This window comes from Lepidochelys kempii, chromosome 20, assembly GCF_965140285.1.
Source record: "Lepidochelys kempii isolate rLepKem1 chromosome 20, rLepKem1.hap1, whole genome shotgun sequence".
In the NCBI taxonomy this organism is placed as follows: Eukaryota; Metazoa; Chordata; order Testudines; family Cheloniidae; genus Lepidochelys; species Lepidochelys kempii.
The window spans coordinates 1,743,650-1,764,504 of record NC_136399.1 but is presented as its reverse complement, the minus strand read 5'-3'; the positions used below and the strand labels follow the sequence as shown (position 1 = coordinate 1,764,504).

Here is a 20,855-nt window from a genome sequence, read left to right as displayed (position 1 = left end):
GTCAGTGACCCATGGCGGGGGGGCGGAGGTGTTTCTTGGCCTGGGGCCAGAATGGGGATGTGGGGCAGCTCTGAAGGACAAATCCCAGGGCCAGCTGCACCCTGGCTTGGCAGCCTCTGGCTGGGCTGATATCCTGGGCGAGCCCCCGGTCTCCCCAGCAGGGCTGTCTGGCTCCGTGTGGGAGGGAAGGTGCTGGGAAGCCCTGGGCCCAGCGCCCTCATGCCCGGCCCACTGCGCCCGCGCTCTGAGCCGCCCTGCTCTGTGCCCCCAGGAGAGCCCAGCGCTGGAGAAGGCCGTGCAGCACTGCTACGTGAACAATGTTTCCAACCTGGACGTGCGTCAGCTCTCCGTCCTGCCCCAGGAGCCATCCCCACCCCTGTCCCCCCTCGTCCCCTCCCCTGCCAGCCCCGCCCCTGGGGACAGGATCCCCGAGGCGCCCCCTGAGGTGGCCCCCGCGCCCCCCTCCCCGCCCGCCCTCTCCCCGCCCTCCAAGGAGGAGGCGGCCCATTCGCCGCCCAAGCTCAAGCAGCGCTCGCGGCCCCCGGAGGAGGGAGAGGAGCCCCGGCCCCGGCTCAAGAAGTGGAAGGGGGTGCGGTGGAAGCGGCTGCGCTTCCTCATCACCATCCAGAAGGGCGGCGCCAAGCAGGACGGCGAGAAGGAGATCTCCGAGTTCATCGAGAAGCTGGGCACCACCCTGCGGCCCGAGAAGGTGCCCCGGGACCTGCGCAAATGCTGTTTCTGCCACGAGGAGGGGGACGGTGCCACTGACGGGCCCGCCCGCCTCCTCAACCTTGACCTGGACCTCTGGGTGCACCTGAACTGCGCCCTGTGGTCCACCGAGGTGTACGAGACGCAGGGCGGGGCGCTGATCAACGTGGAGGGGGCGCTGCACCGAGGGCTGCTCACCAAGTGCTCCCTGTGCCAGAAGACGGGCGCCACCAACAGCTGCAACCGCATCCGCTGCCCCAGCGTCTACCACTTCGCCTGCGCCATCCGGGCCAAGTGCATGTTCTTCAAGGACAAGACCATGCTGTGCCCGCTGCACAAGCTCAAGGGCCCCTGCGAGCAGGAGCTCAGCACCTTCACCGTCTTCCGGCGTGTCTACATCGAGCGGGACGAGGTGAAGCAGATCGCCAGCATCATCCAGCGCGGCGAGCGTCTGCACATGTTCCGCGTGGGCGGCCTGCTCTTCCACGCCATCGGCCAGCTGCTGCCCCACCAGATGGGCGACTTCCACAGCGTCACGGCCCTCTACCCCGTGGGCTTCGAGGCCACCCGCATCTACTGGAGCCTGCGTACCAACAACCGCCGCTGCTGCTACCGATGCACCGTCTGCGAGAACAACGGGCGCCCCGAGTTCGTGGTGCAGGCCATCGAGCAGGGCCTGGAGGACCTGGTCTTCACCGACGCCTCGCCACAGGGTGAGGCTGGGCCCGGCTCTCCGTTAGCCTGCCGCTGCTCCCCATCCCAGAGTCAGCCGCAGCTCAGCATGGGGTGGGGGATCCCTCTGTAAACAGCTGCTGTGTCCCACCCAGAGGTGGCTGCATTGGCGCACTGGGTGGCCCGTCTCTGGCAGCATAACTCTGTGGCTGTTAACCAGCTGCTGCAGCCCGCCGCAGAGGTGGCTGCCTTTCACCGTGGTGAGGGAGTTGATGCCTTGGGCTTGTTTGCCAGGCCACAGGGAGTCGCTGCTGGGGGTGAGGGGGGCTGGTGGGGAGCAGGTCCGGAAGCCAAGTCTCATCTTTTTCCCTCCCCCCGCCAGCCGTTTGGAACCGCATCATCGAGCCAGTGGCGGCCATGAGGAAGGAGGCCGACATGCTGCGGCTCTTCCCCGAGTACCTGAAGGGCGAGGAGCTCTTTGGTCTCACGGTGCACGCCGTGCTGCGCATTGCCGAGTCCGTATGTACCCGGGGGGGAGCCCTGAACCCCTCACCCGACGGGAGGGGCAGGCTGGGGGGGGGTCTCCCGACAGCGAGGGGCGGGAGGGACACAGCACCCGGCGATATGCTTGGAACCACATCGGCCGGGACCCCCCGGGGACTGTGGCCCAGCACAGGGGCTGGTGCCAGTTGGGCACATTCAGGGAAGCACTCGCACCCCGAGGGGTGGCCCCCCTGCCCAGGGCCCCGAGGGGATGGGGGTGCGGAACAGGGCTCGTCCTTTTCAGTGGAGCCCCTCCAGGCACCGGGACTGGGGTGCTGTCAGCCAACCCACGGTGGGTTCTGCTTGCTCCCTCCCAGCTGCCTGGCGTGGAGAGCTGCCAGAATTACCTGTTCCGCTACGGGCGCCACCCCCTGATGGAGCTGCCGCTCATGATCAACCCCACCGGCTGTGCCCGCTCCGAGCCCAAGATCCTCACCCACTACAAACGGTTAGCGGGGGAAAGGGAGGGGGGCCATGCCCCTTGGGGGCCACCTGTGGGGGAGGGGCCCTGGCCTGGGTTGGAGCTGGGGTTCCCCAGGCCTGGGGCTGGGCGGGAGGGAATTGCAAACTGAGCCTCAACGGGCTGGGCTCTCCCAGCCACTCCCTTGGGGCCCCATGTGCTCGGGGCTGGGGGAGGTCAGTGCTGGTCCCTCTCCCCCCTGCCGCCGTGCCCATGCTGTCCGCCTGCTGCAGGCCCCACACCCTGAACAGCACCAGCATGTCCAAGGCCTACCAGAGCACCTTCACGGGGGAGACCAACACGCCCTACAGCAAGCAGTTTGTGCACTCCAAGTCCTCGCAGTACCGCCGCCTCAAGACCGAGTGGAAGAACAACGTGTACCTGGCGCGCTCCCGCATCCAGGGGCTGGGGCTCTATGCCGCCAAGGACCTGGAGAAGCACACCATGGTCATCGAGTACATCGGCACCATCATCCGCAACGAGGTGGCCAACCGGCGCGAGAAGATCTACGAGGAGCAGGTGTGTGTGAGGGGTGGGTCTGGGGGGGAGGGCGGGGGAGACACCACAGGGACTGGGTGGGGCCTGGAGCACCCTGTGGGCTCAGACCCAGGGTTGTCCCAGGGACACCCTTGGCCCTGCGGCTGCATAACTGGCTTTCTCTGCTCTTCTGGCTCCCAGAACAGAGGAATCTACATGTTCCGCATCAACAATGAGCACGTCATCGACGCCACGCTGACGGGGGGCCCAGCCAGGTGAGGGGGTGGGGCACATGGCTGGGGGGGGATGGCGGCGGTGCTGGGGTTTGGGGCAAATGGCCCCTGGGAGAGGCAGTGCTGGAGTTTGGGGGAAATGCCCCTGTGGGAGCCGCTTGCCCCCTCTAGCTTTCTTCAGCTGGGTGCCCTGCAGTCACTGACACCCTCCCGCCCCGTGCGGAGGGCAGTGGCTGAGAACTTATGGCACTCGACTACAATCCGAAAGGTGCTGGGTTCAAGTCTGACGCGATCTCCGGTTGAAAGGCCAGCTGCACGTGGGGGTACCTGCCCCGTTGGATGAGCGCAGTCACGTTGCTCCCTGTAAACCTGGAGGGCCTAGCCCACGTCAGCCCCATGAGCTGGGGGTTGTGGGGAACTTGGAAACCGAGGCAGAGTGAGGAAGGGATTTGGAAGTGGCAGAGCTGGGAAGAGAACCCAGGAGTCCTGGCTCTAGCCCCCCCACCCTCTGGCCTGTATGTCAGGCACCCTGTCTCCCCTCCCAAGCTGCGCAAGGGGTCTCTGGCATTGACTCGACATATCAAGTCTCATATTTCGCCCCCCAAGCTGTGCCTGAGCATTCCTGCTGGGGGACAGGGGGATGCAGGGCCTGACCCCTCACCTGGGCTCGCCTCTTGTCCCCAGATCCCCACTCTGACGCCTCCTCTCTGCCCTTCCTGCCAGGTACATTAACCACTCCTGCGCCCCAAACTGTGTGGCTGAGGTCGTGACCTTCGACAAGGAAGATAAGATCATTATCATTTCCAGCCGCCGGATTCCCAAAGGGGAGGAGGTAGGGAACTGGGTCCACGAAGGGAGGGGGGGCGGGGGTCCCAGCCTGGCCTTGGGGCTTCTGGCATGCGGTTCGTGCTGCCTCCTGGCTCAGGGAGCTTGGCGCAGCGGGCGGGGCCCCCCTTAGCAGCATCTGCCCAGCAGGTCACCCAGCACGCACGCACACGCCAGCCTTCCCATAGGCGCATCCCGAGCTGTTCAGAGCATTGGGGAGAGATCAGCCACTAGGGGGAGCTCCGGCCCCACAAGAGGAACCAATCAAAGCAGAGTCTGGGTGGGCCAGGAGGGGGCAGGGCTGTGGCTGGCCCCCTGGAGACAGGCGAGGAGGGGGTGGGGTGCTCCAGGGCCCCCCTCCTCCCCCCACAAGTTGGGCCAGGACAGGGCGGGGCTGCACGGGGCCAGGAGGGGGCAGGCATGGTGCGGCTCGGCAGCTGATGGCGTGAGTGCTGCCGATCTGCCAGGGCGTTGCTGGCTCTCACTCTCTGCCCCTCTCGCCCCCAGCTGACCTACGACTACCAGTTTGACTTTGAAGACGATCAGCATAAGATCCCCTGCCACTGCGGAGCCTGGAACTGCAGGAAATGGATGAACTAGCCACCACGGGGCCACCAGTCACAGGCAGCCCCAGGGGCACAGCAGAGCCTGCTGAAGGAGGCCTCTGTTGCGGGTTCTCCTCCCCCTTTGCCATGCTGGGGGCGGGGGACGCAGAGACGGCGCAGGGGAAACGTCCCCATCTGGAACCCAGGAAGCGAGGTTGGTGCAGGTGGGTCAGCCGGGGCCACCTTCGGTTCCAAAGGCGAGGTGGCTCCAGGGGGCGCCCGTCCTTGCTCACACCCATCGGATGCTGCCCGCCTCACCTCCACAGGGAGGGCGTATCGAAAAGACCAGGGACCTCGGTGCTCTCCCTAGCCACTCCAGCCCTGCGCGCCTCGGCCCTGGGCCTCTGCTGGCAGGGCGCTGCTCTCCCCGGGTGGGTGGCCGCAGCGCCATGAGTGGAACCGATGAACTGGCAACTCAGGGTTTTCTTTGTTTTGTTTTGTGAGGAGGGTGGGGCCTGTGGCACCAACAAAACCTGCCCTGTCCGCCTTGCTCACTGTAAATAACTGGATGGATGCGGGGTGATCGGGGTGCTCCAGCTTGGAGTCCGGGGCGGGGCGGCCGAGGTATCGGACCCACGGGGAGCTCAGATCCAGTCAGTCTGTTTAAAAAAAAAAAAAAGAAACTAATAATATTTGCTCGCTAACTTACCAAGGTAACAAAGAGACTCCTTGAGCTTGACAATCCCAAACCTCCCAGCCCGGCTCTCTGAAGACGGACAGAGCTCGCTTGGGCTTTGGTTTATTTCTTGTTCCGTCAACAAAAGCACCGTGAGCATGTGAAGGAGGCACCCGCTGCTGGAGCAGAGCTGGGGAGAGCCGCGTGCAGAAAAGGGCTCCCCACCCCCACGGACGCAAGGAGCCTCTGCACCCAAACCTACCTCATTTTAAGTGTTAGATTCTGCTGTTTTCAATGTGACCCTCCCTCCGAGACTGACCACACGCAACCTTCCTCGTTCTGAATGAGAACTAGTGGCCGTGGGGGGAGCCTGGAGCAGAGGGAGATTGTTGCCTTGAGCTCTGACCTGGTTCTGCCTGGAAGGAGAGAGACCATAAAATATCCCAGGATCCCCTCCCCCCACCTGTGGGGCCCGCCCGGTTAGGTGCACAGGTGTGTTCCTGGCGACTCCCACACCGTGCACAAAGCTGGGCACTCTGCTGCCAGCCCAGAGGCAGAGCCCAGGAGAGGTGGGGGTTCGGGGCTTGAATTAGAACATGCCAAGACCCTGGCCCTGCTTCCACCCACCTTCCCAGCCCGGCGCAAGCAGCCCCCGAGCACCGCTGCTGGACACTGAGCCCAGCGTGTCGGGGAGACCAGGTGTCCGTTCAAGCCCCTGGGGCTGGAGGAGCTGAGCTCCATGGGGAGCCTGGTTTCAGGCTGAGAGTTGACTGCTGCTGCCATACTCCTAAGTCTGGGGGTGGGGTAGGGGGCCGAGCTCTGCTCTGGGCCCTGCCTCAGCCACTCCGCTCCCCCACTAACCAGCTCCCCTTTCACTAGCAGAACTGCTGCTCCAGGCTGGCCTGAGGAGGCTGTCTGGGTCTGTAATGTCGGCGTGGTATGGGGGGTATTTATCTATTTATACCTTAGCTTGTATATATTAGAATCTTGGGGGGCTCTCTTCTGTGCTCTGTTTGGCTGAGATTTTGGACTGTGCGGGAGGGGAGATCTTGGGGGGAAGGGGGGGCATGTTCCATAACTCAACCAAGGGGAGCAAACATCCTCCCCACTCCCTGCTCTTGTCTTCATTGTTAAATAGAAACCCTGTATGTGACGGGGTCCAGGAGCCTCCTGCCAGGCGTGGGCTCCCCAGGGAAGGGAGAGGATTGGTGACATTACAAACCGGGCACCACGTCTCGCCCTCCAGCCTCCCCCTGCCACAGCGCCCTCTTGCTGACGGTTGAATGCTCATCCAGGAGGGACCTTCTAAGACTGCTGTAAACCAGATGGGGCAGGAGGTCCCGCTCTCGCTGCCCCTTTCCAGTAAACTGTATCGTTTGACATCTCTTAACGCACAAAGGCCTGACACCCCCACCCCCCCGGGGGTGGCATAGGGAATAGCACAGGTGTGAGGAAAGAAGCAGAATGAACTCCTGCAGTGCCCCCCCATGCCACAGCTGCCTGGCTCAGCTGAGGAGGGGTCTCTTTTGTATTAAACTTCCTTCCCCTCCGGGGGCAGGAGAGGGAATGAAATGAAGTGAGATTATTTTGGGAGGAGTGAAATCTGGGGGAGGGGGCCCCAGGGCATTTTATGTTTTTAAATCAAAAGATTTTGAGTGAGAGAGAAGAAGTGTCGCGTTTTTAAAAAGCTGCTTCTGCAACTATTCAAAGCTGCAAAAGGTTTAAAATGAAATGTTGGAACTCGGGGTGAGGGCAGGGAATAATAAAATAAAAACTATACACAAAATTTAAATTTAACCCTGTAAATAAAATGGGAGCTGTGTAGAGAAAAAACTGTTTTTACCAATAATAAAACCACTGGATGTTATTTTAAAATAAAGATGTGTGAGAGAGAAAAAGCCAGTATAACTTTTTTGTTTTTTTCCATTAACTTGGAAGGCTGTAAAGTGTATAAAATAAAAATTTAAAAAATTACTACAAAAAAACAATTAAAGCTGGGAAAGAGGAAAGAAAATACCAGAATATAGCAGGATGTAAGACTTTTTAGACTATGGTTAGAGTATAAAATAGTCCTGTAGATTTTAGCTGGGGAGGGGGGAACCCTATACAGTTTTTAATTTTTATATAAACTATAATCCAGCCCCAGAGCTGACATTTGATTTTTTTTTAAAGTTCTCTGCTTGTAAAATTGCATTCAAAACCTTGTCCAATACTTCTGTTTGTTTACAGTTGCAGATATTATCTTCTAAGTTTTACCTTTTATGACCCTGAAATAACCATTTATTATTTTGTTGGGTTTTTTTAAAAAAATAAAGTTTAAAATAAAACTATGGCAAGCGTGGACTCTGTGAGGAATCTTCCTGTGTGTTTTGGGGTTTTATTTTTTGTGTGTACCCTGTACAGCGAGGTGGTCCTTCGTAACAAAGAAAAGAATGGAAAAAAAAATAAAATTATTCCTTTTTTAAGAAAAACAAAAAAATGAACTTGTATGTGGCATGTTTTGTATTGGATATAATTTTGAAATGTATATAATTTATGTTTAAAGAGGCAAAGAGTGAGTTTCAAATTTTGCTTCTCTGAGTTTGTTTTTAAAGGAAAAAAATAAAAGTGCATTTTAAATACTGGGTGATCTTGGACTTCCGCCTGTGGTTTTTTTGTTGTTGTTGTTCCATATTCTCTCTTCCCTCCCCTCCCTCCCCCAAATTTAAATGCAGCTCAAGTTCCCAGCTCAGGCTCCTACCAGCCTCCTCTGGGAAAATCTTTTGTAGGAGAGTCGCTGTGCTCTAGTGGTGCATGGGTGCCAGAGCTGGGGCCAAAGGGCCATTACTCCCCCCAGGTTTTAAAGAGGAGCACTTTGACCAGAGCTGGGTGGTGTGAGGTTGCCCCTTCCCTGCTGCTATGATTGAAAGGCGGCCGCGCACACATTTCCCAATCGGTGACAGAAGGCTGCTGAGGCTCCCCTCTACAAGCATCATTGTAGGGGATTGGATCAGTGCCTCCTTACAGCCCAGGCTCTGTCCTCTACCTGGGGTTGCCCCTTCTGAGGTATGAAAACTGCGAGATCAGGGATGATCCTGAGCCCATAAAATGGGACAGCTTCCCACGTGCATTGAGTACCCTGAGTTCTCGGGCCAGTTACCTAAAAAACAGGACTATGGGTGGAAAACTTGGACAGGTCCCAGCCCTATCTCTACCGCATATCAGCACCAGCTGCTTCAAAGGACGGTGCAAGAAACACCCCCCTGGGCAATTAGGGGATAACTTTGCCCCAGGGCGGTGCCCTCGAGCTCATGGCTGGCTCCTGCCTGGAAGAGCCACCCCGTGCCCTCCAGTGCCCAGCTTGTGCCCCCAGGGCCTAGTCTGTGCCCCCCCTCCCCTATGCCCCCCAGGGCCTAGTCTGTGCCCCCCCACCCCCCAGTGCCCAGCTTGTGCCCCCCCAGGGCCTAGTCTGTGCCCCCCCACCCCGTGCCCTCCAGTGCCCAGCTTGTGCCCCCAGGGCCTAGTCTGTGCCCCCCCTCCCCTATGCCCCCCAGGGCCTAGTCTGTGCCCCCCCACCCCCCAGTGCCCAGCTTGTGCCCCCCCAGGGCCTAGTCTGTGCCCCCCCACCCCGTGCCCTCCAGTGCCCAGCTTGTGCCCCCAGGGCCTAGTCTGTGCCCCCCCTCCCCTATGCCCCCCAGGGCCTAGTCTGTGCCCCCCCCACCCCCCAGTGCCCAGCTTGTGCCCCCCCAGGGCCTAGTCTGAGCCCCCCCACCCCTGTGCCCCCCCCAGGGCCTACTCTGGGCCCCCGCCCCCTTATAATTAAGAGCAGGGAGGTCCCGGCTCCGTGGGGGTCAAAGGTCACTGGGTTCAGGGGTCATTTTATCTGCCGGTTTCTTCCCGCGTCTCCTTCCGGTCACATGACCTCTGCTGGCGGAAGCGGCTGAAGTAGATCCGGGCGGAAGTGAAGCGGCTCCGGCCCCGGCCCCGGCCCCGCCCGCTGCTGCCCCCGGGTGCTCGGCGGGAGCGAGACGAGCCGCGGCCATGGAGGCGGTAAGAGCCCGGCCGGCCCCGGGACGGGGGGGCCCCGGTCGGTCCGCGTGGGGGAGCCCCCCGGATCGGGCCCCGTCCCGGCACCCGGATCGGGCCCCCCGCATCGGACCCCCCCGCGGGACCCCCCGAGAATGGCCCCCCCGGGGTTGCGTCACCCCCCTTGGAGTCCCCCTGCAGTGGGGGGGGGCTGCGGGGTCCCCTATCCTGGGAGGGGCCCCGGAGCAGAGACCCCCCCGACCCCCCAGCACGTGCCCCCCCCCGCGGCCCCTGGGGGGGCAGACCCGGGCCCCCGGTGACCCCCCCCCGTTCTGAGTCCCTGCCCGGCCCCCAAGGGCCCCGCGTCCTGCCTGGCCTGAGCCCAGCCCCCCCCGCCCGGCCCCCCCACCTGGCGCAGGGGCCCTGGGGCTACGGCACTTCCCGCCTCGGCAACCCCCGGGCGAGCCAGGGGCCCGGTCCCCTGAGGGCCTCGTCTGTGCCCCGCTGGCCTGGCCTTGCCGCCTCCTCTCCCTGGCGCCTGAGCCGTGAGCCCAAAGCCCTTTTCTTGTGTCTGTCCTGGGAGCTCTCGCCCGCCTCCAGCCCTGCCTGCCTGCGTCCCCCGCCGGTGCGTGGCCCCGCCAAGGGGCTGGGGGGCCCCCTCTGGGGCTACGGGCCCGACCCACGGCCGGGCACGGATTCCTCTGGGCGGCCGGGCCAGTGGCGCCGTGGGGCTGTGCGCAGGCCGGGAGCTGCTCTTCCGGAGGGTGCCCCGCGCCCCGGGGTTGTGAGCTCCGTGCCCAGCCCCGCCTGCGCCCAGATCCCTCATTTCCTCCTCCTGGGCCTTTGCTGTGCTGAGCCCCGGGCTGGGTACTCTGGTGTGTCCCCGGCCAGCTCCCTCGGTGCCCCGGCTGAGACACTGATGCATGCCTGCAGCCCGGGGAGGGGGTCTGCCAGGCTCTGGGGGGCTCCTGGCCTGGAAATAGCGTTCAGGGCTCGGCCGGGCTGAGGTCCCTGCCCACCCACTGTGTGCGCGCCCTAGGGGTTAAAATACCCGCCCAGGGCAACCCGAGGAGGTTGGAGGCCAGAGGGCCGAGTGGGATTTGCTTCCCGTTCCTTAGTGCACATCCCAGCCCTGCTGCTTGGCTCCAGGCATGGACCTGGCTGCATGGGGCAGTCCTGTGCCCCGGGACGTGCTGGGGGAGCACCTTGTAACTGGCCAGGCAAGGCTCCCCCATGCGCCCCGAGGCCACGCGCCCCTGCAGCAGAGTGGCCGGGGGCGTGTTGCTGAATCTGGGTGCTGGGGCAGTGCCCACGGGCCAGTGCTGTCCGTGTTTCAGGCAGGCTGGTGCAGGGCCCGGCTTAAAGGGACAGAGCCCTTGGATTGGGGCTGTCAGGGAGTCTGCGGCCGGCCTGAACTGATGGCTGATCCCCAGCCAGGCAATCGTCCCTAGGGGGTTTAGCGAGATTGTGGTTGGGGTGCCAAGTCTGGTCTAAGTCCTCTCCGCGTGGCAGGGGCCATGGTGGGTTGAGCTGGGGGACTCAGTCTGGTTCCTGCTGGAGAAATGTCCATGTGCCTAAAGCCTCGGTGGTCTGCGTGCTGAGATGCGGCTGGATCCGGGACTGGCCCCAGGCCTTGGCCGGCCGGCTCTTGGGCTCCCTCCGCAGTGATGGTTCATCTGATGGGGCATCGCTGCCAGGGCGTGGCCACCGGGGGCTGTCAAGGTGCTAGGCTTGTGTGCTGGGCGCATCCCACCTGGGGGCTCCTGCCCCCTCCAACGTCCCTTCTCTTTCTGAATTGGGGGCAGGATTCTGCCTCCCTGTCCCCAGCCCTGGGGCCACGTTGCTGCACGCGGTAAGCGGCGGCCGGGCTCTGCCGCAGAGGTGGCTGCCTGTCGGAGGCATGAGAAGCGGTTCCTGGGTGCAGTTTGCAAAGCACCCTGAGATCAGTTGACATGAAGGAGAAGAGGTCGCTCCCTTGTAGCGGCCGCTTCCTCGAGAGCCCGGCCAGCCCTGGGCCGGAGCCAGGTTCCCTCTCTGAAAAGGAAAGTGAAAAGTGAGTCTTGGCTTTCACTTCCTCCCGGCAGCTCCCTGGCTCAGGCACCTTGCAGCCTGACGGGCATTATGGCCCCAGCCACCCCCCAGCTCACCCACCTTGAAACCCAGCACTGCTCAGCTCCGGGAGCAAAGGATTTGCCCAAGGGAAAGAGCAGGTTAGAGCAGAGGCTGGGAGCTGGGACTCCTGGGTTCTTTTCTCACTCACTTCCCTACTCAGCTGGGCCCAGGAATCGCTGCTTGGGCCGGCAGGAGGTTAAAGGGGCACTGGCTGGGTGGAGTGGGATTTCCCTTGGGAATGGGTAGGGGAAGGAAACCCGCTGCCATGCCTCGTACACGCCGTGCCCTGAGCGGGGCGGGTAGCCCCGGGCACAGTGCAGAGAGAGGGGCACAGTGCAGCTGTGTGTGGGGCGGGGGGGACTTTAAAAATGATTTGTTAAAGAGGTTTTTTAAGGTGCTGCAGGAGCAGTGCTGCGTGGGGGGGGGGTGCCCTCTATGTGTGTGGGGGGGGGGCGGGGGGCGGGCTGCCTGCAGCAGCAGGGCTGCCATGTTCCTTTCCCAAAGCGATGAGTCCGTGTTATGGGACAGGAGTGCGACCCATCTTACTTCCAGTGTCCCCCGTTGCTTCTCCTCTTCCCAGCAGCTGCTCTGCCCGGCTCTAGGGGAGGGTCTCATCTCAGGGTGGGGGGCACAGCACTGTGGGTTGCTGGGGAGTCTCTGATTTCTGTCTGTCTGCAGGGCCCAGTTCCTGAGAGCATTGCCGAGAAGTGCCCCTTGGCACCCGAAGGTGAGGGGCTGGGTCAGGGCAAGGGGCATCTGGCCATACGGGGGCTCAGACCAGACGGGCGTGTCTGGCCCAGTCCCCTGCACTGTGTTCGCTAGACCAGCTAGACCTGGCAGGGGTTTGTCCGTCCTCTGGGGATGGAGAATGATCTATCACCCTCCTCTGCCAGCCCTGAAACCGTTCTCAGCCCCCCAGGCTCCTCTTCCCCTGGGTTTTCAGCCTGTCCTCCCAGCTCCTGGGGCGGGTCTGTCTCTCTCTGCAGGACTGTCTCCTGTTGGGCCCATCCCCCTGCACACAGGGCGCTCAGGCAGGCTGGGGGAGCCTGGGCTAGGCACGGGATGCAGGGGATGGGGGCATGCTCCCAGATTGGGAGCAAGAGCTGCTCCTCGGAGCAGGACCCCTTTGACCCCCCAGACCGTCCCCTCTGCACTGACAGCTCTTCTGTCACGGCGGGTGGGGGAGTCCGGGCCCTGCACCCCTCTTCCTGGGATTCACCGTGACTCTCTGCCAGCCAGTAAAATGGGAGGTTTATTGGACAATAGGAACACAGTCTAAATGAGAGGTTGCGGGTACAACCAGATGTGACCCGGGGAGGGGGGGAGTGTTGCCCTGGGAATGTGGCAGGGGGGTTTCACTGGGGATGAGAGACCTGAGAGCCTGTAACCTGAGCCGGGAGGGGAAGGTGACACCTCTGCCAGGGAATGTGGACAGCGGCTGCAGGAGGGAGCCTGCTGGGGGGGGAGGGGGTTAGTTTCAGTTTGGGGCTGGGTGGAGGAACGCAGGGAACCCCAAGCCTGGGGTCTAAGCTCCCTGCTCCCCAGAAGAACTTGACTGAGGGGTCCTGGTGGTACCCACAAGCTCTGGTTTAGACTGTGTTCCTGTTGTCCAATAAACCTTCTGTTTTACTGGCTGGCTGAGAGTTTCAGTGAATCCCAGGAAGAGGGGTGCAGGGCCTGGACTCCCCCACACTCCATGACACCAGGACCCCTCAGTCAAGTCCTTCTGGGGGACAGGGAGCTTAGACCCCAGCCTTGGGGTTCCCTGCTTTCCAGCACCAAACTGAAACCAACCAACCCCCCCACCCACCCCCCAACAGGCTCTCTCCTCTGGCCTTTGTCCAGTTTCCGGGGCAGAGGTGTTACCTCCCCCTCCCTGGCTCAGGTGACAGGCTGTCAGGTCTCCCATCCCCAGTGAAACCCCCCTGCCACATTCCCAGGTCAGCACCGCTCAGGGGGCACAGCATGCCCACTTCCTGCCCAGTCTCACTGCCGGTCCCCTCCCCCAGCCCCCTAACTGCACCTTCTTCCCGCAGACGCGGAGCCTGGCAGCGGGGTGTACTCCTGCTTCATGAGGTCCCATCGCTGCTATGACCTGATCCCCACCAGCTCCAAGTTGGTCGTCTTCGACACCTCCCTGCAGGTGGGTGCTCTGCGGGGGCAGCGGGCAGGGCGGGGCGCTGGGTGCGCACCCTAGACGGTGGGAAGACTGGCGGTGGCTACGTGTGTGCCCACACCCCGGGTGGGTCCCCCGCGGCACAGGTGGGCTCACCCCGGTGGGCAGGAGGCCCTGAGACAAGCTTCCCTGGGCTCGGCCCCCAGTGCTGGCTGCTCCAGCCCCCTGGCTGAACAGATTGCCCCACGACCTCTGACAGGCCATCCTGCCTCTGACCCCCGCAGGAGCCCCCTCCAGCCCTCTCCCACCTCCCGGGAACTGTGACAGGCACTGCCCACCCATCCCCCCCAGTCTGACGTGCGTCTGTGTTGGGCTGCAGGTGAAGAAAGCCTTCTTCGCGCTGGTCACCAATGGCGTGCGGGCTGCCCCGCTCTGGGACAGCAAGAAGCAAAGCTTTGTGGGTAAGTCTGGGCTGCAGCTCGGGGTGGGGGTGCTCTGGGGGCCAGAAGGGCCCTGGGGACCAGGCTGCCCGGAGGCTTCTTGCCCCACTCACTTGCTCTCTTCCCTCCAGGGATGCTGACCATCACTGACTTCATCAACATCCTCCATCGCTACTACAAGTCGGCCATGGTAAGGATGGGCCCCTCCTGCCCTGGTGCCAGGGATGGGTACCCGCCCCAGCTCTGTGGGGCTGCGCGGGCACGGGCCCCGGCCCCGGCCCCTGCCCCTGCCAGCTTTGTTCCTGTGGGGCTGAGGGTTATAACCAAGCCCCCAGCAACGGCCCCACCAGCAACAGGGTCACGCCCCTCGTTCCTGGGCGGGGCTGTTAGCGCTGGGGACTGCGCCTCCCACCCCCCGCCCCGGACACAGTCCCCAAGCCGCACTCGGGCCGACGGCCGAGATGACTAAGGCTAACTCCCCTCCCCCCTGTGTCTAGGTTCAAATCTACGAGCTGGAGGAGCATAAAATCGAAACGTGGCGAGGTAAGGGGGGGCGGGGTGTTTCGGGGGTGAGGATGAAGGAGAAGGAGGGGAGCACTGTGTAGGGAGGTGCAGTGGTGCCGGGGTGGGGGGAGAACCGAAGGGGGAGCTGAGGGGTACTGCCCCATGGGTAGGGGGCTGGGATCCCCTGGGCGCTGCAGAACCCCCTGTGCCAAGGACAGAGCTGGTCTGTTTCCAACCAGAGCTGAAAGCTGCCTCAGGCCCACGTACCTGCCCCACCTCTCATGGCTCCTCCCCACGTGCCCCCCTGCCCTTGGCTGGGACCCCACCTGCACTGCGGCCCCCGCTCAGTGTCTCGCTGAGCGCGTCTCCTCTCCCCCACAGAGGTCTATCTGCAAGACTCCTTCAAGCCACTGGTCTGCATCTCCCCCAGTGCCAGGTAAGATCTTGGCTGCTGGCCCCGCTGGGGGGCTGAGGGCTCCCCGTGCCCTCTGGGAAAGGGGGTGGTGGGGGATTATTTATGTGCATTGCCCTAGCGCCTGACAGCCCAGGCCTGGCCTAAGACCCCATGGAGGGCTGGTCCCCATACGATGGTCACAGGCTCTGGGGCTACCGGCTGCCATCCACTGCTGGCTGAGCAAGCCCAGGAGCCCTGCACTAGCCACTGGCCTTCCCTGTGCTCGCTGGGAGGAGAACTCAGGAGTCCGGGGGGCTCTACCCATACTCAGGGCACCTGTCTACCCTGCCCCCTTCTGCCTCGCAGCCTCTTTGACGCCGTCTCCTCGCTGATCCGGAACAAGATCCACCGGCTGCCCGTCATCGACCCGGACTCCGGGAATACGCTCTACATCCTCACGCACAAACGCATCCTCAAGTTCCTCAAGCTCTTCGTAAGTCCTGCCCACCCAGGCCCTTGCCGACGCTCTGCCCGCTGCCCCCTGCAGGGACTCGGGGCGGGGGCGGTGTCCCGTCCAGCTGGCCCCCGGCGGGAACATGCCTCGCCCAGGCTGCCACGTGGACGCCAGCCGGATGCCCCCACCTGGCGCCAAGGAACAGCTGCGTGTCCCCTGCTCAGACCGTGGTCGCGCCACCCAGCCCCTGCCGTCGGGCTGAGAAGGTGGTTCGCTCCGCTCTCCTCTGGCTGCAGGGGCTCCCCCCGACCCCCAACAGGCCGGGCTGGTGGCACATGACTCCCCCGCTCCCGTATTCCCTGTAGATAGCGGAGGTCCCAAGGCCGGAATTCATGGGCAAAACCCTGGAGCAGCTGAAGATCGGCACCTATGCCAACATCGCCCTGGTGCGTGCCAACACGCCGCTGTACGTGGCCCTGGGCATCTTCGTGCAGCGCCGTGTCTCTGCCCTGCCCGTGGTGGACGAGTCAGGTGAGGAGGGGCGGGGGGAGAACATGGCATGTCCCAGCTCAGGGCCAGCTGCCCCCTTGAGCCCGCGGTCTCTGTATCTCCCCCCTGCTGGCCCCCCACTCTGGAGGCGGCTCATTCCTCGGCACACTGGTCTGGACTGGACTGCCTGCGAGCTCCCCTCCCCCGGGGGGCCATGCCAAGCTGAGACCCCCCCCATGCAGAGCCGGACCCCCCACCCCGGGGCAGTGCACTGGATAGAAATACGCCAATCCCAAGCCGCAGCTGCAAACCAGGGCTCCCAGCTAAGCTCCATACATGTCCCCAGCTTACCCAGACACCACGCTGGGCCGGGGGCCGCCTATTTCCCGCGCTCCCTGCATCCCTCTCCCACGCTCGGCTCTCCCTCTCCTGCCAGCCCCTCCGTAGCCCTGTCAGGAAGCGAATTGATGGACCCTCAAGTTCATGGAGCGCAGTCTGGGACCCCTGAGAATCCCCCGGGTCCCGGAAGCTGCCAGGCAGCATGGGGGAGGTAAAACACGGGTATTGACCCCTGCATTGTCCGTCACCCCCCTGGATGGAACCAATACCAGCCCCCCCGTCCTCCCCTGGCCCCGTATCCCGCCAGTTCTGAGCTCCCACGACGAGGCCAGGCCCCAGAGGGCCCTGCAGGGCTGGAACCTCCGCGTCAGCCAGCTGCGGGGAGGGAGGGGGCCAAGCCCTGTCCCCGTCTCACCAGCCCCTCCCCTCCTCTGTCTCAGGTCGGGTCGTGGACATTTACTCCAAGTTTGACGTCATTGTAAGTACCATCCCCAGTGCAGAGCTTGGGGTGCGGGGTGTACCTACGCCAGCGGGTGGGATTGGGCGTGGGGCTGGTGGGATGGGGGGTGCCTGTATTGGCTGGTGGGACTTGGTGCTCCCCCCACTTGGCAGATGGGTGTCACGCACAGACACCCCCTGAGTTGTTGCCCGTGGGTGGCTGTCGCTGCCGGGCATGGCCGAGTTTAGCCCCCACGGGGGGGCAGATTGCTGTGGGGCAGAGTGAGAGCCGCAGGCCGGGTTTGCTCTGGGGCCAGCGAGTGCAGCTCCCCCGTTCGCCCCCCGTCCCCAGAACCTGGCGGCCGAGAAGATGTACAACAACCTGGACGTGACGGTGACGCAGGCCCTGCAGCATCGCTCACAGTACTTCGAGGGGGTGCTCACGTGCTACAAACACGAGACCCTGGAGACCATCATCAACCGCCTGGTGGAGGCCGAGGTAATCTCCCCCTGTGCGGCCCTTCCTACCCCTGGGCCCACTCCCGGATCCCCCCATGCCCTGCGGGGCCCCTCCTAGCCCCCGTGCCCCTCCGGAGCTTACCATGGTCCCCCCCATGCCCTACGTGACCCTTCCTGTAGACCCCTGGGGAGGGACACAACCCAACCCAGGGACTTGGATGGGAGACCAGGGGTGGGGACAACTCTTCCCTCCCAGTCAGCCTGGCCCCCCTGGGCACTGGCATTAGCCCCCCTGTCCTAGCCAATCCCACCCCACCCTGCCCACGGCTCCGCCTCCCCCCATTTCCTGGCCCAAACCCCAGTGTCCGTGCTGGGGGCTCCGAGCTCCCTTGGGCTGCAGGGCCCCTGGCTGACCGTGGTCTGTCTGTCTGTCTGCCGCAGGTCCACAGGCTGGTGGTGGTGGATGAGAACGAAGTGGTGAAGGGCATCGTCTCCCTCTCTGACATCCTGCAGGCGCTGGTGCTCCCAGGCGGGCCACAGCCCTGAGGGGGGCACCCCGCTTCCTGTTCTGAGACTGTCGCTGCGGTGGGGCTCTGAGGGACAGGGACCATGGATGCCAGGCCCCCCTGGCCACCCATCACCCGCTGGCCCTGCCCTGCTCCACCAGCATCGCGCCTCCCGAGCCGCAGCCCCCCAAGCAGGCGGGATAGGGGGGCTGCACGCCAGCCAAAAGCCAGCAATAAACCCACCCAGTTCTCCCAGGCAGGCTGGGCTGCTCCGTCCACAGGGAGTGGAGCAGGGCTGAGCCCCCAGGCCCTACCCATGCATCAACACCATGTGTTGGGCATCACTTGGCTGGGGAGATCCTAGCTTGGCACCCTGCACTGGTGCTGCCAGCCCCTCCTGAAATGGCCAGGGAAGCCCTGTGTGATCAGCTGCCCCACGGTGCTGGACCTGTTCCCATTTCTGCGCCCCTCCCCCCCGGGGGCTGGAACAGTTTCCTTATTTCATCCCCCTCTCCCCCCGGGGGTCAGATCTCAACCAGCTCCTGCCCTGCAACGCCGCACGGCCCTGCCCCCGGGCATCTGAAACTACCCTCCCCCCATACCCCAGTGATTTCCCCCCTTCCCTTAAGAAAGTCCAAACTCTGTTTTTACTGAGCACTGTTTTTATATCCTGTTGCTGGAGCCCTGGCCTGGGGCAGGGGCCTCGCTCACTCGTCCTCTCGCTGGCCCAGGGTGGGAACTCGTCTTTAGTCGGAGTCTGGGCTGGTGGCCGTTGGGATGTGGGGGTGAGGAGACTCCCAGAGATTTGTGCCTGGGACCCTGCCCCCACAGTATCTGCACCCATCACTGCTCGGTTATTATAAGTCTGTAATAAAAACCCGGCTGTGCGTCTAGATGACGCTACTCTTAGGTGGCTGCGTAAGTGGTTGATGGATCAGACTCTGCGTCGTTAGCAAGGGGCTGCTGTGAAACTTGAGGGCGTCTCTCGCAGGGTCCCACGGGGCTCGCTCCTGGGGCTGCTGCTCGTCAGTGTTTTCATTAATGACGTGGGTGATGGGGCAGAGGATGCTTAGAACATCTGCCGCTGGCCCCAAGCTGGGCAGGGTTGCAAGCATTTCGGAGGGCAGGATTTGAATCCAAAATGACCTTCCACACGATGAAATTCAGTGAAGACAAGTGCAAAGTACGTCCCTGGGGAAGGAAAAATCGAAAGTGCAGCTGCACACGGGCAAACTGGCGCCAGGGTCCCATGCCCGGAAAGGAGCCGGGCTCAGCGTGAACCACAAACCCCATGAGCCAATAAGGTGGTGGAGCTGGGAAAAGGGGAGTATCGTTCTGGGGAGTTAGGGGGAGCAGCATACAGCGGGCACGGGCGGGCGTTGTCCTGCTGCTCGGTGCTGGGTCATCGCTGCGGAGGGTCAGCGCGAGACAGGCCAGAGCAGAGCAGCAGGAACAAGTCAAGGGTTCGAACCCCCGGCCTGGGAGGAACGGTTCACGCTGGGCCCCGGGAGTCTGGGGCGAGGGAGAGCCGGGGGCCCTGCGAACTCTGCAGATCCGTTGGGTCTGATGGGAATCAAGTGAGAGGCAGGACCAGCACTGGGCTGCCAGGTGGATACGAGGTCCAAGGGGGGTGGAATCCCTGACTCTGGAAGGTTTTCAGGCTAGGTGGGACATGCCCGTCAGGGCTGGGGGTACTGGGCCCTACCTCAGCACAAGGGCCTGGACTAGATGCCTCGGGAGGGCCCATCCAATCCCACTCTCTGTGCCTATAAACAAAGCAACCCCAGGGGGTGCACGTAGGCACCCCCTCCCGCTGGGCAGGGCACGAGATCCAGCCACGCAGACCAGATGTTTGCCAAGTCGCCCAGTGCCCGGCTGAAAGGTGCCTCGGTACCAGGATGCCATGAGTGGGATGAGAACCTGTAGGGAGCAGAATAGAATCCCAACCCACAGCCCCTGCTAGCCCAGCCAGGGCTCCCAGCCCTCCCATTGCCCCTCACCCGCAGCCCCTGCTAGCCCAGCCAGGGCTCCCCCCCACCCCAGCCCTGCTAGTGCCCCTCACTCCCGACCCACAGCCCCTGCTAGCCCAGCCAGGGCTCCCAGCCCTCCCATTGCCCCTCACCCCTGACCTGCAGCCCCTGCTAGCCCAGCCAGGGCTCCCCCCCCCAGCCCTGCCCGTGCCCCTCACTCCTGACCCGTTCCCCCTACTACCTCAGCCCTGGGCTCCCCACCCCGTCAATCCCGCTACCCCAGCCCTGTGGGTTGCCAGCAGGGGGCAGCACTGCTCACACTCCCCTGGGGCCTGGGCTCTGCCAGCTCCTGAGCTGGGCCCTGTAAGAGCCTCACGGGGGCCAGAAACAGCGGCCATAGGGGGCGTGTTCGGTGCTGGGGTGTCTCCCTCCTACCCTCCCCCGCCCCAGCACGGGGATTCGTACCCCCCGACCCAGTGGGTCACTGGGTGCTTTCGGTTCAACGGGTCGTGCAGAGGGGGTTGCTTCCCTGCCCGCCCCACAGTGTGACCATCCCTGGGGCGGGGTGGCCGGGAATCCGCTGAGCCTGCGTCGTTGTCCAGCCGTAAATCCCTGTTTGTTCCACCCGTGGGTTTTCTAAAAGGGCTGGAAAGAGCCGGGGGCGAGGGGGGGGCTGAAGGACCCCTCCTCCAGGCGCCAGCCTCTGGTAGCTCCCTGGTTCCCCTGGCTCAGAGACGGGCCGGGGAGCCGCTGGGCCGGGAGGGGTGGCCAGGCAGCCCAGGACAGCAGCCGGTCTGGGGGCGTCTGCAGGGAGGGGCCAGCTGGGGGAGGGGTAAGGAGGAAGGGAGCATGGGCTAGTGGTCAGAGCTGGGCACCAGGACGCCTGGGTTCTGAGCCTGAGCCAGAGGTAAGTGCATGGCTCTTGGAGTCAGGACTCCTGGGTTCCTCTGTTCACAGGAGCCTCCTCAGTGCCCGGGACCCCGGCCTGGCTCTGCGCGTGGCCCCAGGGCCTTGCTAGCACAGGCTGGGTAGCCCAGCTGCTGTCCCGGGCCAGGAGGTCACCTGATTCCTTTGTTCTCCAACCCTTTAGCTCTCACCTTGCAGGGGGGGAAGGGCCAGGCCATCAGTTGCCAGGAAACAGGGTGTCGGCCATTCTGTGTGTCCAGACCCCTGCCCACACCTGCCCTCTAGGGCTCTGCAATGATCATACCCCCTTACCCCACCCCCTAGAGACTTAAGAACTGCCTAGGGGAAACTGAGGCACCCCCACACTATTCAGAGGAAACATTAAGAACAGTCCCACTTTGTCACATCATGGACACCCTCCACCTCACTGAAGGCGTTGGCCTGTCACTACCTGGGCCTTGCCCCACCCCCCTAAGCAGCCCCCACCACGGTCCCAAGACTTGGCCTGCAGCTGCCTCTGACCTGGGGCGGGGGGGAGAGTGGGGACATGGGCAAGGCTGGGAGCTTAAACTAGCTCCCATGAA

General features: G+C 63.3%; 2 protein-coding genes across 8 annotated transcripts in view; both read left to right on the top strand.

The window, feature by feature from the left end:
• KMT2D (lysine methyltransferase 2D) overlaps positions 1-7,763 on the top strand; it is a 49,387-nt gene extending 41,624 nt beyond the window's left edge. For 4 of the 6 annotated variants that reach the window (XM_073318947.2, XM_073318946.2, XM_073318945.2 and 1 more), the window contains 7 exons: positions 272-1,421; positions 1,763-1,899; positions 2,241-2,371; positions 2,617-2,902; positions 3,062-3,135; positions 3,817-3,925; positions 4,426-7,763. In XM_073318947.2, coding sequence (XP_073175048.2) covers positions 272-1,421; positions 1,763-1,899; positions 2,241-2,371; positions 2,617-2,902; positions 3,062-3,135; positions 3,817-3,925; positions 4,426-4,518 — 1,980 coding nt within the window. In that variant the 3' untranslated portion in view covers positions 4,519-7,763. The remainder of the gene's footprint in view (positions 1-271; positions 1,422-1,762; positions 1,900-2,240; positions 2,372-2,616; positions 2,903-3,061; positions 3,136-3,816; positions 3,926-4,425) is intronic. The other 2 variants (XR_012155750.2, XM_073318943.2) reach the window with 2 other exon arrangements.
• A 1,291-nt stretch (positions 7,764-9,054) lies between these two features.
• Positions 9,055-18,304, top strand: PRKAG1 (protein kinase AMP-activated non-catalytic subunit gamma 1). 2 transcript variants are annotated; one of them, XM_078849472.1, is made up of 12 exons: positions 9,055-9,168; positions 11,935-11,983; positions 13,293-13,399; positions 13,752-13,833; positions 13,944-14,002; positions 14,310-14,355; positions 14,698-14,752; positions 15,077-15,203; positions 15,530-15,695; positions 16,433-16,470; positions 16,783-16,929; positions 17,331-18,304. In XM_078849472.1, exons 1-12 carry the CDS (start codon positions 9,160-9,162, stop codon positions 17,433-17,435), a joined length of 990 nt encoding a protein of 329 aa, XP_078705598.1. In that variant the 5' UTR covers positions 9,055-9,159; the 3' UTR covers positions 17,436-18,304. The 2 variants fall into 2 exon arrangements, with proteins under 2 accessions (XP_078705598.1, XP_078705599.1); XM_078849473.1 differs by lacking the exon at positions 11,935-11,983.
• The last annotated feature ends 2,551 nt before the right edge of the window (positions 18,305-20,855 follow it).